Source organism: Syzygium oleosum, unplaced genomic scaffold (genome assembly GCF_021117445.2).
Source record: "Syzygium oleosum isolate NSW1041296 unplaced genomic scaffold, Sole_v2.1 Sole_v2.34, whole genome shotgun sequence".
In the NCBI taxonomy this organism is placed as follows: Eukaryota; Viridiplantae; Streptophyta; class Magnoliopsida; order Myrtales; family Myrtaceae; genus Syzygium; species Syzygium oleosum.
In genome coordinates, this window is record NW_026607518.1 from 1,925,392 (window position 1) to 1,944,704 (window position 19,313).

At 44.3% G+C, this 19,313-nt stretch overlaps 1 protein-coding gene across 1 annotated transcript; it reads right to left on the reverse strand.

The window, feature by feature from the left end:
• Positions 1–9,155: 9,155 nt before the first annotated feature.
• LOC115669073 (uncharacterized) lies at positions 9,156–9,656 on the reverse strand. Its single transcript, XM_030590397.2, has one exon. It carries the CDS (start codon positions 9,654–9,656, stop codon positions 9,156–9,158), a length of 501 nt encoding a protein of 166 aa, XP_030446257.2.
• Positions 9,657–19,313: the final 9,657 nt, after the last annotated feature.

The following is a 19,313-nucleotide window of genomic DNA, read 5'->3' on the forward strand; positions in this document are numbered from 1 at the left end:
ATTTTTCGTGATAAAATTCGTTGCTAATTTTTTTTCCCTTATTCTTCCCCGGACGACCTTGGCCGACCGATTCATCTGCGACCATGGGCAGCTCACTCTCATTCAAAATCTCGCTCGGCGGCCTCGCCATGGCTAGGCTCCCTCTCGGGGGATCATTCCCTTGGCCGCCGTCAATCTGTCTTTGGGCGACGAAAAACTCGAAACAAGTAGTCTTTTTTCCTGACGCTAGTGGCCCTGCTTCTTGGTGCGAAACCAATCCGTGGTAGTTTCTATCGAATGAAGCTAGAAATTTGGCAGTTGCAAAATCAAAAGCCAACTACACCTCATAGAAGAAAAGGGCTATAAAAGAACTCACCTTTTTGTCACAGTAAAACACAAGAACAACTCGTGTAATCACATCTGGGAAAAAGGGGGGGGAAAAAAGAAGAGATTAGGGGTGTTGGAAGATAGCGAGGCTCAGATTCGCCTTAGATCTGGCAACTGACGGAACCCCATCATGGCTGCGACCGGTTCTGGCCACCCCGCCAAGATACGGCAAGAAGCATAAGCATTTCCAATGATCTTTTGTACCTTTCTCGGCCTCGGCTTCTCCTCTTCTTCTCTTTCTTTTCCTTCTCTTTTAGCGATAATTTTTTTTTCGTCGCAAATTAGCGACGAATTTTTTTTTCATCACAAATTCCGTGGCAAATTAGTGACAAATATTTTTAATCGCAAATTAGCGACGAGTTTAGTTTTCATCGCAAATTCCGTCGGAAATTAGTGACGAAAAATTTTTCGTCGCTAATTTTCCATGGCTAAACTTTTTTTTTTTGTAGTGTCAGGATATTGTCCAGGATTTGATGTCCGCTCACGAAAGCACTTTGCTTGGTTGCAATTAGTTCGAGGAACGAAGGGTTTAGCCGGTTTGCCAAGACCCTTGTACCAATTTTGTAACTGACCTTGCATAGACTGATTAATCTAAATTGGCTCATATTTTCTAGGTTTTGGACTTTGGGAACTAAAGCAATGTGGGTCCAGTAGAGTTTTAGGTCGAGCAGCGTGCCCGAATCGAAGAATTCCTTGACCATCTGAAAGATGTCAAATTGGATGTCCTAGTGAGCTGGTAGAAGAGGCCGTTTAAACCATTCATTCTTGGGGATATTTCAAAAACAGCCTGCCTAACCTCCTCCAAAGTGAAAGGGGCCAATAGTGCTTCCTTTCATAAGTCTAGATGAAAATTCTTAGGAATTAGGTTTAGCTGAAGACAGATTGAAGTTTTCCATGCTCAATTCCTTAGAAAATTCATGTTAGTCTAAACCTATGGGACCAAATTTGATGCCCGTTGTTGACACCCGAATTTCACCGACAAAGTGAACCTGCATTTTTCTTTGTTAACGTAAAATAATAAATAGATAAATAAGAAGCAAAAAAAAGAAATAAGAAAAAGGAGATAAAGAAACTAAAATAAAAAGAAAGAGAGCAAATAGAGAGACAAATTCGGATTCTTTGGTAAAAGGCCTACCAAGACCCTTGAAACCAACCCATCTCACATGGCCCAGATCAGCAAAAATCTCAGTTCATACTTGAAACAGGTCATGTTGGGCTCAATGAAAATTCAGACGCAGGCTCATCCAAAAAATACCACTTACCCAGAAGCCTATCTCTCTTCATCACTGAGCGGGAGAAACCGAGCGGTAAACACGCGTCACCCGGGCTTGAACGAAACGGAATCGTAATCACTCTCTCTCGGTAAACCACCTATAAAACCGTTCAGTAGCGTTGCTCGAAGGGAGGTGGTCATGACGAAATATCTTTAACAAAAAAAAAAAATACAAAACTTTTTTCATCCCTCGGCTCGACGACGCTTCCTCTTCCGTGAAAATCGGCGACCACTTTGTGTAATATTTTGACTTGTCAAAGGGTGGGGCGCACGAGAAAAAAGATAAAAATGAAAAAAGGAAAGAAACGAAAGGACATTCAGCCCATTGTAGAAGGAAAAGAAGAGGCCGACGGACGAGAGACGCGCGCGAGAAAGGGAAAAGAAAGAGAAAGGAAGGAGAAAGGAAGGGAAATAAAAGAAAGGGGTCTTGCGCGTACACGCTATGGGGATCTTGCCAAGTGAATTCAACTCTGATTCGTAATGCCCGGTAAGTGCTCGCTTCCTTTGTTCGTCCAATCGGATAAATTTCCAGAATTAGGGCTTAACTTTGAAGTTCTGTGAAATTCGAACTGCGAAATCCGATTTTTGAGTTGTTGATCTATGGGATTTCATGGAAATGGTGAATTATGGCGTTGTAGAGCCATGGGGGTTTGACTGAAGTCGGTTTAGAGCAATGGTTTGGTCAGAGTGTGAATTTTAGCGTTTTGTGTGTGAGATCCGCTTGCGTTTAGGTTTACATAATCGCTCAATCGCTTTGAGTGAGTGATTTGTTATCACGTAGGAGTTGTTTCGTTAGCTTTTAAGCTTAGTATAGTCATTTCGTAGTGGAGGTAGTGTTTTACTTGATTTTAACGTCGATTCTCGTTTAATTGATAATATTACGAGATCGTTGGTTCGAATGAGCTTTGTTTTTTGGTATTTTTGGGCATCATAGGTGAGTGGTGCTATTCTTCTATGAATTTCTAAAATCATTTCTTGAAAGCTATTGAGATTCGATATATTATGAGTTATGAAAAAGCATGTTTGTTGCATAAAATGTTGTATTGGGCATTTAATACTTTTTGATTATTTGCGAATGGTTTGAGAAATGTTTTTTTGAAAGCCGTTTCGAAATGTTATGGGTTTGTAAAATGGATTCCGAAATAGTATGAGAAATGCATTGTGCAATATATTTTATTTGATAAACGGAGTTGAGAAAGTTATATGTTTGGTTCATGAAACCGTTTTGTAATTTGATTCCGAATTGGTTTGTGAATTGTGAAGGATGATGTTGTGAGTTTGTGTTAGTGCTCAATATCGCTGTGAGCCCATTAAGGGGCTTATGGGTATGCATACCAGCTTAGGATGTCACGCCCCGAACCCTATTGAGCTCGCGACATCCTCCTCTGGTCGATTTGTGCGACAACCCAGGAATTATCGCCGACCTCATCCTAACATCAGAGATTTAATTGCGCACACGGAAACCATAAATACCCGGACAAATGTAAACTGGGGAGAATTGGGAGAATATACATTTCCAGTACTCGATCAAACTTATTCCACCATATTTACAATAGAACAAACCTTAGTCTACCAGTGCATACATTACTAAAACTATCAACATCAAAAGGAGTCGATGACCTGGTGTTCACCCGCAAAAATGGTTCTCAATCCCAAGCCTGGCTATCCAACAAACCTTCTAACCCCTACGTCCCTTACTTGGCATCCACTCTGAGTCTGATTCTTCGATGTCTGATTCTGAACTTTCTTGAACCGTCGGCATCCCTAAAATACCAGGCTGTATACACGTTCGCTTCCCACAATGGCAATCCTACTTCTACAAATACTGTCGTCGTGTGTCTTATCCAGGTCATCCCATCGCCCATCGGAAACTCAGCTACCTCATACTCCCTATGCACTGGTACTCCAAAACGTACTGGTGGCGGTGGTGGAGGGTTCACTGCTCAGGTCGGGGTTTTGAAAATTGTTGGTTTACACAACCATGAGATTATATCTCAGCAAGTACACCCCTAAACCCCACCTAGGCTATCACGTATCTCCAGACAATTACGCAATCACACACATATATTCACACACGCTGAAACATCACACCGCAGGCACATCAAATAATATTGCCAGGCTCAATCATGCGCACAACAGCATTCAAACTCAATCATGTCAGATGTACACACGCACATGTATCGTTCTCATCCCAGTGTTCCTTCCATTCTTATTCCTCTTTCATATTCCTTACCAGTGACCCGCGTTGAAGTACACGCCTCAGGGACACTGCGACAATTCATTTTCCACAACACTCGCCAGTGACCCGCGTTGAAGTACACGCCTCAGGCACACTGCGACAATTCATTTTCCACAACACTCGCCAGTGACCCGCGTTGAAGTACACGCCTCAGGTACACTGCTACCAATCATCACCACACTTCCGGCCTACGTACTCGTTCATGCCTCAGGCCTCGATCGCGACCTGAGCATCACACGCCCCAGGCCCGATCCCAACTCACACTCGATCGCGCCCCGAGCATCATACGCCTCGGTCCGATCCCACATTCACACTCGATCGCGCCCCGAGCATCACACCCCTCGGTCCGATCCCACATTCACACTTTCCTCAGCCCGCGCCAAATGCGACAGGCCTACATGATCGAAACCCGAGCTTATAATGCCTCGGTCCAATCCCGGTCTCAGCCGAGCTGATCGTGCCTCGGACCGATTCTCATTCTTGCTTTTTCAAGCCTCAGCCTGTGCCAAATGCAACAGACCTACATGATCGCGGCCCGAGTTTATGATACTCGACCCGATCTCATTACTCGCAATTCCACACCTTCACATAAATTCTACAATCACATGCCACACCACATTTCTTTCTTACTCATGCGCATGCTCGACACGCATATACCACACCCAACTGGCCCATCACATGTGGCCCGTGCACGCATCAATTAACACGTAAAACATGCTCACTCAGCATTCGACATGGTCAATTTCAACAATTAATTCAATCTGGCCCACGCGTGCACATAATCAAGCACATTTCAATCCATCAAATCACGGTTCAATAAACACACAAGGCCGCTCACGGGCCCACAATCACAGCCACGTTCATAGGCATAATTTCGACATTTCCAAGCCTATTAAACATCACAATCTAACCATACTACCACACACCAAACCGACACTACCTGGCCTTAAATCGAGCTCTAAGTTTGCCAATTCCATCCCACAACATCCGACACTCTATTCAGTCTCACTCCAGCCTCGAAACATCCTCATTTCATCCTTGAGTTACCTCATATAACACACAAACAAATACTCAATTAAATCAACCCCATCCAGAATAATTCAAACATGCCCAAAACACGTAAATTGCCAATTTTCTCCAACCAAATGGCGTCGAATTAATTCCGATCATTCACGACACTTTCTCGCCATTAAATGCCGGTTCTAAAAATCCAACTTGTGTCCCGAACAAATCATCACAGCCCCGTGAACAGTAAATCACAGCTTGTGAACAGTAATTCGCAGCTTATAATTCACCTCAAATTGTTCTCCAAAAATTCCAAAAATAATCCTCAAGGCCCGCCAAACAATTCCAATCATAAACCCCAATTTTTCGCACCCGCATATTGTAAATTTCGCCATCCCAACTCAATTATAATTAAAACACACGTAAAACACATAAATTTCTATTTTTCTCCCGCCAAACGACGCCAAATTGATTCCGGTCCTTCACGGGACTTTCTCACCATTAAATCTCGGTTCTAGAAATCCAACTTGCGTCCCGATCGGACCATCACAGCCCGTGAACAGTAAATCACAGCTCGTGAACAGTAATTCGCAGCCCCTATTTTTCTGAATTTCCAATAATTAATGCCCGAATTAAATCCCAAGGTCCGCCATAAAATTTTCACTACCAATTCATACAATTCCGCATCTAACTTTATACAGATTTCGCCCAAAATCGCCCGTCGATACCCGAAGTCCTAAATTGGGTTTAGAGCGCGACTTACCCGCGTTCTAGACTATCGCGGCTAGAACGGAGAGCGGCGGCACTAAATCGGGGACGGCGGCGACGGCGTACGGCTCCCGGGTGGCGGCGATCGGCTTGGGTGGCGACGGCGCGGCTTGGGCGGTGGTTGGGGGCTCACGGCCAAGAGAGAAAGACCGAGAGGGAGAGAGAGAACGGCGGCTGGGGGGGGGGGGGCTTGAGGCTCGGCGGTGGAGCAGCGGCGATCCGGCGGGCGTGACCGGCGGCGGTGATGGCGCGGCGACGACTGCAAAGGGAGAGAGAGAGAGAGAAAATGGGTCCACGGTGGGGGGGGGGGGGGGGTGTTACGGCCAAAAATGGGGAATTTCACGATGAGGAAGGAGGAAGAAGAGAGAGAGGAGAGAGAGAAAGGGGGTCAAGGGCTTAAAAATCAATTTTGACCAATTTTTGGCAATTTACCAAAATGCCCTTCTCTCACACAACTAACCCTTTATTAATTCCCAAGGGTAAAATGGTCACTTCCTCCGTTTCTTGTCCAAATCGAATTTTTCCGAAGGAGTTGAGCGCACCAAAAATTCATACGTGTTACGTGCAACGTCGTCCTAACATTCTGGCGTGACTTCCTAATTTTCCGGTGTCTAATTTGGGCAAAAAATTCCATAATTAAATTTTATTAAACGCAACTTGAGCGTTTCTCGAGCCAACGGGCGACATGCTGGGAAATTCGCAGAATCGACTCATGACTGATACTGAATCGAGTCACGTGCAAGTCCGTTCGGTACGTGACGACCTCGGTTGCATTAAAATCGCGAAGATCAATCACTTGATCCGAGGGGTACGATCGTTCGGTATAATTTCAGAATCATTCGTCAAGTCGTTTCGTGGTCCAACGGAATCACCCGCGATCTACTACTAGGACAGTGGCGAACTGACCCCTAACTATCCTTGGATCGGCCAACAGTGGCTCAAAATATCACTTACGCGATTTAATGGTCGAAATCCATTCACGATTGAATTTTCTTTAGTGGCGCGAATTTAATTCCCCTATTAGCCTTTCCCTAATGGTTAGCATTCCCAGGAATGATGAGTTCCGGGCGAGAACTGACTACGAGTACATTCATAAAATCCAATATTTCATAAATCCCAAATGGACTAATTTTTCAGGATGTCACAATCTTCCCCCCTTATAAAAATTTCGTCCTCGAAATTTACAAATCCCACCACTACTCAAGATTTACAATCTTACTACTGCTCAAACAGCTGGGGGTATTGACGTTGCATCATCTTTTTGCTTTCCCAAATGGCACCTTTTGTCCTTCGGTGCTCCCATACACTTGGATCACTGGGACTGACTTATTATGCGGCCCATGATCCTTTCTGTCCTCAAGCTTCATCGGCCCTTTCCACGTACGATACTTTATCATCCACGTCCGTTTCTCCTTAATGTGGGTCATATTTGGCTCATACTTCTTCAACGTTGTCACGTGAGATACATCATATACTTAGGACAGATTAGGCAACGAGGCAATTTGTTAGATCATATCTCCGATCTTTTCCCGAATATCGAATAATTTGACATGCCTCGGCTCAACTTCCCTTTTCTGTCAAATTAGGATAATCTTTCCATTGAGGAACACTTGTGCTGCCACTTAGTTCCCAATCTCAAGCTCTAAAAGTCGTCGTCTCCGATCGGGTGACCTTTCTGACGACTCTACTTATCTGTCCGACTCAAAGTCCGTTCACAATGTCCGAAAGCGCATTGACTTAGTCAGTTTATCAACTGCTATTCTGATAGAATCGAGTTTTCTCCGGCTCCCCTTTGATCCTACTACAACATCCTTGGAATCATGTCACATTTCCATTCAAACGGATTTCCTTCTCAATCAGTCGTGCCCATAGCACGGCTATCGACGAAAATCTTCCACAAAACATCGATGATCATCAGCCAAATCTAAGATACTGCCAACCTCCGTTATTGGCATAAATCTTGGCCACTTAATCATCACCTCAACCTTAGTCGGGTTCACTGTAATTCCATTTCCCCTTAGATTATATGTCCAGGGAATATTGTTCTATTGAGCCAAAATTCGCACTTGCCATAATTGGCGTAGAGTGCGTGTTCTCTCAAGATTCGCAGCACCTCAGTCAGACTTGCTTCTTGTTCCCAAGCTCTTCGAGTCTTCCAATTCATCATCAACGAAGATCGTTATGAACTAATCCCATAATTCTTGGAACATTCGGTTTATTAGGTCTACAGAAGCAGCAAGGCATCCCTTAGCTCAATGGGCATTACTATGAATGTCTAGTGCCCATACCTCGTCTGTTAAGCAGTTGTAATTACATCCTCTTTTCATGTCCTTAACGGAAAATTTCCAATCCGTAACACAATCTTAGGAACATTCTCTTTCTGAATTCCTTACCGGTGGCATCCGTTCATAATTCAACCTTAGAGGACACTAAAGTTCCTTGCAATCAATCGAACAGACTATCGATCCTCGATAATGGGTACTCATTCCTTTTTGTCGCCTGGTCCTGCTGCCGGTAATTTACGTACCATCTCAATGTCTTGTCCTTTTTCCTCATACCAAATACAGGAACTCTCCATGGAGACACACCGGGCGGACAAAATTTTATCCACGAGTCCGTACATTTGGACTTTCAATTCCTTAAATTTTCAACAAGAACATTTAACACCGCGCCCTCGAAATTAGCTTCATCCCGGGGCCAATCCTTTTACAATTCCACTTCCCGTTCTAGTGGCAACCCGGCAATTCCTGAGGAAAGACCTCGAAAGGTTACACACCTCGTTTACTCTTTCAACTTTAATTCCGTCACGGTCGAGTCAACCACATTCACCTCGTATCCTTCACAACTATCATCGGATATCTAGTCACCTCAAACGAGGGCATTCAAGGAATCGAGATTCCTCCTCGATTTTCCTGAAGATCAAACCTAAGACGTTCAACTGGGTTGAACTGGATCGTCCTTTAGTCGCAGTCCATAACGGCCTTCTGTCTTATTAGCCAATCCATTTCAATTCCCCACTCAAAATCGCACCTGACCAATACTGTCAAGTTGACACTCTTTTCTCTACTCTCGATTACTATCTCACAGTTAAGACACTTTAACGACACCATCACCTTATCAATCGAGGAATCATCACACCAAACGTGACTCAAGCACAACAGATTCAGTCCCATCCAGTTTAACTAGTTGTTCCGACTCCCACTTTCGATGCAAGCCTCAAAACGGCTCGTTTGGCGATTTGGCTTTCTAATATCCTTCCTAACCGGTGGGACGAATCGCCTGTTTCCCCGCCATCTGCCTCTTCTCGAGGCGGCGATTATCCTTAATTTGAGCAAATCATTATCCAGAAGTAGTTGCACTTTCCAACTGATCTCGCTCTATCACTTGAGCTCATTCATACACTTCCCCATCATTGCAGATGTTCAGTGAAATCATTAGGTTTCAGAGATCCGACTTCAGTCCGTCTCGGGATTTCTGAACCTTGTCCCATGGATTCTCAACCAGTTAAATGGACTCCGTTTCATATCGTTCCACAGTCATCTGACCCTGGCGGAGTCTCATAAACTCTGCTAGTTTCTTCTCCCTAGCACTTGCCGAGAAATATTTTTCATAAAACTTTTTAGTAAAAACAGCCCAAGTCCGAGCTGTGCCTTCCGGAAAAACCCAATCTTTGGTGGCCTTCCACCAATCGCTCGCGTTGTCCTGCAACTTGTAAACCGCCAGCGTTACTTTCTCATGATCAGTACACTCTAGCACCTCAAAAGTCTTCTCGAGCTCCTCTACCCATCTAGGTGCAGCCTCCGGGTCACCTTTTCTAGAAAACTTAGGTTGTTTCAACCTAATAAACTGCTCCACCAACTGATGCATAGGTCTATTGACAACCACTTGCCCCTGATCTTGGTTCTCATTAGCAACAGCAACAGCCTCGACGGCTTGGGCAACCGGAGCAGCTCGCTCCTGAGTCTGCCGTTCTATTATATCTCCAATCCGTTCTAGGGTCCTCATGACCGTTTCCATTCTGGGGTCCACAACAGGTCTAACTTCTATACCGAGGTTTGCTGCTACTCCAGCATCAAGTCCTAAATTTTACATCGCTCCAGCACCCATTCCAAGATCCTCGATGGCTCTAGCCCGAGCGCGTCCTCTACCCCTGGATCCTCTACCAGCGCCCCTTCTTGGGACTCTTCCTATTCCCCTTCCTTCGCTGCTCATCGTCACGATTCTACCACTCTGCTACCTGCTGTAATTCCACTAAGGAATTAGCGATCTAAACCAACTAGCTCAATCCAATTCTAAGCAACGAATTAACACATCCGTTTACTCAACAAGCAATTCCCCACTACAAATCACGAAATCACCATCATCAGAGTCTGAACACTTACCTCAAGTCCAGACGCGCCTGTAATTCAATTATCACACACAATTGACTTACACAAACAATCACAACAAACAATCTGGAGGCACGTGTAGCTCACACTACCCTACACCCACTGAGATCTCCCCAATTTCTACCCCAAATCTCTGTTCCTTATCACTACAAACTTCGACCAGTCCAGATCGAGCTGTCCTTACTCTGATACCAATTCAAACTGGGATGTCACGCCCCGAACCCTATTGAGCTCGCGACATCCTTCTCTGGTCGATTTGTGCGACAACCCAGGAATTATCGCCGACCTCATCCTAACGTCAGAGATTTAATTGCGCACACGGAAACCATAAATACCCGGACAAATGTAAACTGGGGAGAATTGGGAGAATATACATTTCCAGTACTCGATCAAACTTATTCCACCATATTTACAATAGAACAAACCTTAGTCTACCAGTGCATACATTACTAAAACTATCAACATCAAAAGGAGTCGATGACCTGGTGTTCACCCGCAAAAATGGTTCTCAATCCCAAGCCTAGCTATCCAACAAACCTTCTAACCCCTACGTCCCTTACTTGGCATCCACTCTGAGTCTGATTCTTCGATGTCTGATTCTGAACTTTCTTGAACCGTCGGCATCCCTAAAATACCTGTGTGTATACACGTTCGCTTCCCACAATGGCAATCGTACTTCTACAAATACGTCGTCGTGTGTCTTATCCAGGTCATCCCATCGCCCATCGGAAACTCAGCTACCTCATACTCCCTATGCACTGGTACTCCAAAACGTACTGGTGGCGGTGGTGGAGGGTTCACTGCTCAGGTCGGGGTTTTGAAAATTGTTGGTTTACACAACCATGAGATTATATCTCAGCAAGTACACCCCTAAACCCCACCTAGGCTATCACGTATCTCCAGACAATTACGCAATCACACACATATATTCACACACGCTGAAACATCACACCGCAGGCACATCAAATAATATTGCCAGGCCCAATGATGCGCACAACAACATTCAAACTCAATCATGTCAGATGTACACACGCACATGTATCGTTCTCATCCCAGTGTTCCTTCCATTCTTATTCCTCTTTCATATTCCTTACCAGTGACCCGCGTTGAAGTACACGCCTCAGGCACACTGCGACAATTCATTTTCCACAACACTCGCCAGTGACCCGCGTTGAAGTACACGCCTCAGGCACACTGCGACAATTCATTTTCCACAACACTCTCCAGTGACCCGCGTTGAAGTACACGCCTCAGGCACACTGCGACAATTCATTTTCCACAACACTCGCCAGTGACGCGCGTTGAAGTACACGCCTCAGGTACACTGCGACAATTCATTTTCCACAACACTCGCCAGTGACCCGCGTTGAAGTACACGCCTCAGGTACACTGCGACAATTCATTTTCCACAACACTCGCCAGTGACCCGTGTTGAAGTACACGCCTCAGGTACACTGCGACAATTCATTTTCCACAACACTCGCCAGTGACCCGCGTTGAAGTACACGCCTCAGGTACACTGCGACCAATCATCACCACACTTCCGGCCTACGTACTCGTTCACGCCTCAGGCCCCGATCGCGACCTGAGCATCACACGCCCCAGGCCCGATCCCAACTCACACTCGATCGCGCCCCGAGCATCATACGCCTCGGTCCGATCCCACATTCACACTCGATCGCGCCCCGAGCATCACACGCCTCGGTCCGATCCCACATTCACACTCGATTGCGCCCCGAGCATCACACGCCTTGGTCCGATCCCACATTCACACTTTCCTCAGCCCGCGCCAAATGCGACAGGCCTACATGATCGAAACCCGAGCTTATAATGCCTCGGTCCAATCCCGGTCTCAGCCGAGCTGATCGTGCCTCGGACCGATTCTCATTCTTGCTTTTTCAAGCCTCAGCCTGTGCCAAATGCAACAGACCTACATGATCGCGGCCCGAGTTTATGATACTCGGCCCGATCCCAATACTCGCAATTCCACACCTTCACATAAATTCCACAATCACATGCCACACCACATTTCTTTCTTACTCATGCGCATGCTCGACACGCATATACCACACCCAACTGGCCCATCACATGTGGCCCGTGCACGCATCAATTAACACGTAAAACATGCTCACTCAGCATTCGACATGGTCAATTTCAACAATTAATTCAATCTGGCCCACGCGTGCTCATAATCAAGCACATTTCAATCCATCAAATCACGGTTCAATAAACACACAAGGCCGCTCACGGGCCCACAATCACAGCCACGTTCATAGGCATAATTTCGACATTTCTAAGCCTATTAAACATCACAATCTAACCATACTACCACACACCAAACCGACACTACCTGGCCTTAAATCGAGCTCTAAGTTTGCCAATTCCATCCCACAACATCCGACACTCTATTCAGTCTCACTCCAGCCTCGAAACATCCTCATTTCATCCTTGAGTTACCTCATATAACACACAAACAAATACTCAATTAAATCAACTCCATCCAGAATAATTCAAACATGCCCAAAACACGTAAATTGCCAATTTTCTCCAACCAAATGGCGTCGAATTAATTCCGATCATTCACGACACTTTCTCGCCATTAAATGCCGGTTCTAAAAATCCAACTTGTGTCCCGAACAAATCATCACAGCCCCGTGAACAGTAAATCACAGCTTGTGAACAGTAATTCGCAGCTTATAATTCACCTCAAATTGTTCTCCAAAAATTCCAAAAATAATCCTCAAGGCCCGCCAAACAATTCCAATCATAAACCCCAATTTTTCGCACCCGCATATTGTAAATTTCACAATCCCAACTCAATTATAATTAAAACACACGTAAAACACATAAATTTCTATTTTTCTCCCGCCAAACGACGCCAAATTGATTCCGGTCCTTCACGGGACTTTCTCACCATTAAATCTCGGTTCTAGAAATCCAACTTGCGTCCCGATCGAACCATCACAGCCCAGTGAACAGTAAATCACAGCTCGTGAACAGTAATTCGCAGCCCCTATTTTTCTGAATTTCCAATAATTAATGCCCGAATTAAATCCCAAGGTCCGCCATAAAATTTCCACTACCAATTCATACAATTCCGCACCTAACTTTATACAGATTTCGCCCAAAATCGCCCGTCGATACCCGAAGTCCTAAATTGGGTTTAGAGCGCGACTTACCCGCGTTCTAGACTATCGCGGCTAGAACGGAGAGCGGCGGCACTAAATCGGGGACGGCGGCGACGGCGTACAGCTCCCGGGTGGCGGCGATCAGCTTGGGTGGCGACGGCGCCGCTTGGGCGGTGGTTGGTGGCTCACGGCCAAGAGGGAAAGACCGAGAGGGAGAGAGAGAACGGCGGCTTGGGGGGGGGGGGGGCTTGAGGCTCGGTGGTGAAGCAGCGGCGATCCGGCGGGCGTGACCGGCGGCGGTGATGGCGCGGCGACGACTGCAAAGGGAGAGAGAGAGAGAGAAAATGGGTCCACGGTGGGGGGGGGGGGGGGGGGGCGTTACGGCCAAAAAGGGGGAATTTCACGATGAGGAAGGAGGAAGAAGAGAGAGAGGAGAGAGAGAAAGGGGGGTCAAGGGCTTAAAAATCAATTTTGACCAACTTTTTGGCAATTTACCAAAATTCCCTTCTCTCACACAACTAACCCTTTATTAATTCCCAAGGGTAAAATGGTCACTTCCCTCCGTTTCTTGTCCAAATCGAATTTTTCCGAAGGAGTTGAACGCACCAAAAATTCATACGTGTCACGTGTAACGTCGTCCTAACATTCCGGCGTGACTTCTGAATTTTCCGGTGTCCAATTTGGGCAAAAAATTTCATAATTAAATTCTATTAAACGCAACTCGAGCGTTTCTCGAGCGAACGGGCGGCATGCTGGGAAATTCGCAGAATCGACTCATGACTTATACTGAATCGAGTCACGTGCAAGTCCGTTCGGTACGTGACGACCTCGGTTGCATTAAAATCGCGAAGATCAATCACTTAATCCGAGGGGTACGATCGTTCGGTATAATTTCAGAATCATTCGTCAAGTCGTTTCGTGGTCCAACGGAATCACCCGCGATCTACTACTAGGACAGTGGCGAACTGACCCCTAACTATCCTTGGATCGGCCAACAGTGGCTCAAAATATCACTTACGCGATTTAATGGTCGAAATCCATTCACGATCGAATTTTCTTTAGTGGCGCGAATTTAATTCCCCTATTAGCCTTTCCCTAATGGTTAGTATTCCCAGGAATGATCAGTTCCGGGCGAGAACTGACTACGAGTACGTTCATAAAATCCAGTATTTCATAAATCCCAAATGGACTAATTTTTCAGGATGTCACATAGGATATCCCTGTGGGTCGGTAACCGGCAATATACGTGGAGACCTTGATAAGGGGAGCTTGGTCGCCTTATCACGGGACGTTATGTGTGATCATGGTTAGATATTTGAGTACAAGTTTGGTCAATAGATGGACCACTGACATGTGATTTAAGAATGGTCAATAGAATTGACCATTAACGCGTGATTGGATTGAGATTGGTCAATGGACTTGACCATTAATATTTGAATTGTGATGATAGATTAAATAAGTATTTTAGATTTATATAAAGTTTTTTTGAAATGAAACACCTCATATTTGATATTATTTGTACATTAAAAATTTGGATTATGAGTTTCTCGTATTGCTCTATACTTATATGTATGCTTAGTGGCTACTCGATTTGCTTAGAAGAAATGCACTACTCACTAGACTGTGGTTGATCATCCCATTCCTTGTTCCTCAATTAGGAGTCATAGTACAAGAACGTTATCGCAGGGACTTTTGGGAGTTGGTTCTTTAATTGTGTTTGAGGCTGCATCTGTTGGGTGGAAGGATGGTGGTGTCATCCCCCATTCTTGATGGTTTTTGGGTGTGACACTTTGTCTCCTTCATTGAGGCTCACTGTCACCTAATCTGCACTATCGTTGCCTCACCATCTCAGCTGCAAAAGAACGACTAGAAACAGAGGCGAATCCCAAAAAGAACCAAGGAGCTCACCGGGAAGATCACCTTCAAGACCCCCGCCGAGCTGTTGCAGATTTTGGGGGAAAACCACGCCCGCGAAATGGCGAGTCTCTGAATTAGGGCAACGGATTTTGGGGGAAAACCACGCCCACGAAACCCTCGTCTTCCTCCAGAAGACTCGGAGAGTCATTCACCGATGGAGAAGAGGACGAGGAGGAGAGAGCCGAGCTCCGTTTGACACTCGACTGGTAAGCCGCTCCTTCGTCCTTCCTCACGGTCTCCGCCTTCTAGATCAAGGAAGAAGTGAAGGAAACTGAAGAGAGAAAAGACCGAAAGAATGAGATTTGAGAATTAGGGAATGTAATTTCTCTTTTAGCTTTTAGGGATCCCGGTTCCTGGTTCCGGTTTCGGTTCCTGGTTCTGGTTTGGTTCCTAACCGGAACCGGAATCGCCGGTTCCTAAAAATGGGGAACTGGGAACCGGACCCTCTCTCCATGGAACCTAGAACCGAACCAGACCCTCCGGTTCGGTTTTCTGGTTCCCGGTTCTACCCTAGAACCGCGCTCATCCCTAATCTCAGCTGCTGCAACATCATCATCATCATGGAGCAACGCTGAATCAACTCTACTGCCACAAACTATGACAAATCCTTGCGGTGGTGCCAGCTTCCATCTAACTAGTTATATCCAGTTGAATCTTCTTCACATCCGTCGTAACTGAAGTTCGATCAAGCTATAGATCTTCATTCTCTGCTCTCTAATCTTGTCGTGGAATCAAAGCTAAGTCCTTTCTCTTTGATTTCTATTTGCGATTTCTCATTTAGTCAATCGCACTAATCTACTTAATCTTTTCCTGAATTTCCAAAGGCTTCTTCATCGACTTCCATTCTCCGTCACCTTTTAGACACTGTTGGCTGCTGTCGATCGTCAATGTTGCCATTTCCACAGCAACGCGTTAAACCTCTATTCATCGCTGCTCTTGGTTACCACTGTCGAAGAGCTTGAATCGCGAACACCACTAGCCTTTTCGATGATTTCAGTCCACAAAGCTGTTTCTGTGACCGCTTATTCAAGTTTGATAATTAATAATCATTGGTAATCATCTTCTATTCAATCTAATCCCGTATGCTCTATTCTTAGCAAAACAGAGGCCGAGAGCTATAGTTTTGTTTATGTGAAAATCAATTACGATTGAGGTTGCTTCGATAATATGATTTCATATTGTGATGATTTGAGAAGAATCAATGGTTTAATTCTGCATATAAACACCTTGGTGGAAATGGACTTGACATGTTCGATGAAATGATTGAATGATATCGCAGTGCACGATCATAGATGAAACGAATTCAATAGTTACTTTGTTCAATGCTTAACCTCATGCGATCTGATCATTGCACTTTTAGGCAGTCATATTTCTTTTTCCATGCTTGAGTTGAGAATCATGTTATGCTAATACAAATAGTGTGCGACTTGTTACAGGCAGTCTTGCTTGAATTAATTAATAAACCATGCTGATTGTTGGCATAATATGCGACATGAAAACTGCGTCTCATAGTTTGTGAGTCTACTTGAGCAGAATCGAGTAATCAAGTTGGTGTTGGTGTACTCAGTTTTGCTGCTTCTTTTTTTTCTCTCTACCTTGCTTTCCTTTCCATCTTTGTATTTGTAGGGGTGATCGGTTCCCGGTCTGGTCCGATCCCATCCCGAAACCGGGAACTAGATCGGGAGGACCGGTTCCCAGTTTCTGGGATAGAGGACCGGACCGGCTGGTCCTAGGATCGGGAATCGAACTGGACCTTCCGCTTTTTCTGCAACTGCAAAATTCAATAGGTTTCCGCAAACCATTCCACCTTCTAGACATCAATAAAGTTTGGTTGTCTTGCATTTCCGCAGTGCTTTATAATAATTGTGTTCAAAACAAGCCTAGCTATTCCCAATTGCACATGCAAGGTAGAAAATCTTTCACTCTTCCCATTGTCAGCGTCCACCTTTTCCACAATATAAAAGAGCCTCTTGACAACTAAAAGGCAGGACACTATTCTGTCTCGTCTTTTATTTGTCGCATGTATATATAGACATTTAAGTGATGGTTATGAGGGGAAAAGAGACATGCATGCTTTCTCTTCCTCACAAAGCCTGAATTTTGCAGTTGCCAAAAGCTTCAAACGAAAACATTGACACTCAAACTATCCGAGGAGTGACATATCTGACATAAAATCGGTGTTTCTTCATAAATAAAAAAATAAAAATATATATAGTCGGTTTGATCAGATTGGCCCAATTCCCACTTGGAACCGGAAACCGGACCGACCAGTCACCGATTCCAAAAATAGGAACCTGGGACTGAACCGGGACTCCTTGGAATTGCCTAGAACCAACCAGTCCGGTCTTGTCCGGGTGATTGCCGGTTCGGTTAGTCCGATATGCTCACCCATAGTATTTTGTATGCTCAATGCTTTGGTTGTGTGTGTGGTGGCTGGTGAGTGGTGGCAACGATCCTATGGCGGGCAAAATTAATCATCGGAGTCATGGTGGAGTGGAGAATGTTTTTGATGTTATTTGAATGAAGTTGGCGTACATTACTCTCTGTTGAGGAATGGAGAAGGCAAGGAGGACAGCCTTAGGCGAGGCCGCCGGCCATCGACGAGGCCCAGTGATGCCCGACAGAGAGAAAAAGAAAAGATAGAAGAGAAAAAAGAAAAAAAGGAAAGATGGAAAAGAGAAGAAAAGGAATAAAGAAAGGAAAAAGAAAAGAATGAATTAATAAAAAATTGAAAAAATATAAATACATTATTAAAAATGTTCACGTCAGCACCGGTTGCCAATCGTGTCATGTAGGACCGTCGGCACCTATATCAGCGATTTCTAGCCAAGATTGGCTGAATTGACTCAATTAGCAAAACATGAAAATGTTTATAACTCAATTGACTCAATTAAATGATTTAAGACCGAATTGATAAAAGTGTAATAGGTTTATGACTTTTTAGATAATTTTTTGGATAAATTCACTGCCAGCTCTTTGGGAGTTGGTAGCCTGGTGGTTGTTTTATGATGTTTTGGTTGATTAGTAAAGTGTTGCTCGTGTAGACTTTCAACTAAATCCCTCATGGGCTATATCATTCTCTCGTGTTTTAAGAATTGGAAAAGAGACTGGTGTCACAATCGTCTAAATATTTGATTCAACTCTAGGGCATCTTTTATGCGCGCTCAATAGTTGCTCTTGGCTCAATCATGAAAGCATTTTGCGAAATTTATTAGTTCAAGTGGAAGGGACCTTTTGAAATCATCCACCAATGTTTTTCCCCTCGATTTTCATGTGTTGTGGACCGTGTGATGTTCATGCGCGTAGCAACAATGTAATATCTTTATGTTCTGGAAATATGGGACTCTAAAAAATGAGCAACGTGCTCTTATAACAATTGTTGGAACTGACAATATAATCTATTTCCGAAACTTGATATATTTTTGTGGAATTATTCAAGTCAAGGTTGATATATGCACGAATAAGTTGATAATATCATGTGCTATATTCTTCTATAAGAAAAATAAAGAAATATTATAGATATAAATAATGATGCACGCAGATTTTTATAGTTGTTTGACTTAAACCAAGCTTACGCCCAATCTCCTATATTAACCACCAACAAGCTGACATCCACTAGTAATTCCTTGAATAGTTACAACTTAGCAAGTACGGCTTCTACTTGAAACTGATAGATCACTCTATTTATACTCAAACACCGTTGTAACTCTTTTACACTCTTCAAATCAGATTAGTATAAAAAACCGTGAAGTCTCACAAGTGAATATACTTCACGCTCACAACACTATAAGAATGTGACTACATCGAGTTTGTAGCTTGCTCTGTTTTCATCGTACATCCCTACAACATGCGTTGGTTCTCATATATAGTCTCGATGTTCGAACTAGTAGTTGAAAATTTGTCAAGAGAATCAATTATTCTTTTAAGATGATGAACTCAATCACAGGAGGTTTGGCTACCAATATAATCAAATCTTCCTGGTAATGGTGAGGTTTCCCCAAAAAGAGTTGATTATAGTTGGTAATAGTCCATTCTACCAAGTGAGTAATAATCGATTAGATTTTCCTTTAAATATTCATTCTGGAATTGAAGCTAGCTGTTAATTTTCTTTTGACTAAGGATATTGGCCAAAGGGATATCTAGGTCTTCTCCTCCAGATTGCGTAAGCACGAGAAACACAAGTTCTTCATAGCTGATATAGTGAGCTACTTCTATTAGTTTCTCGTGAG

Excerpts from the sequence above, each read along its gene's own strand:
- LOC115669073 (XM_030590397.2), bottom strand. The coding sequence starts at position 9,656 with ATGAGGACCCTAGAACGGATTGGAGATATAATAGAACGGCAGACTCAG.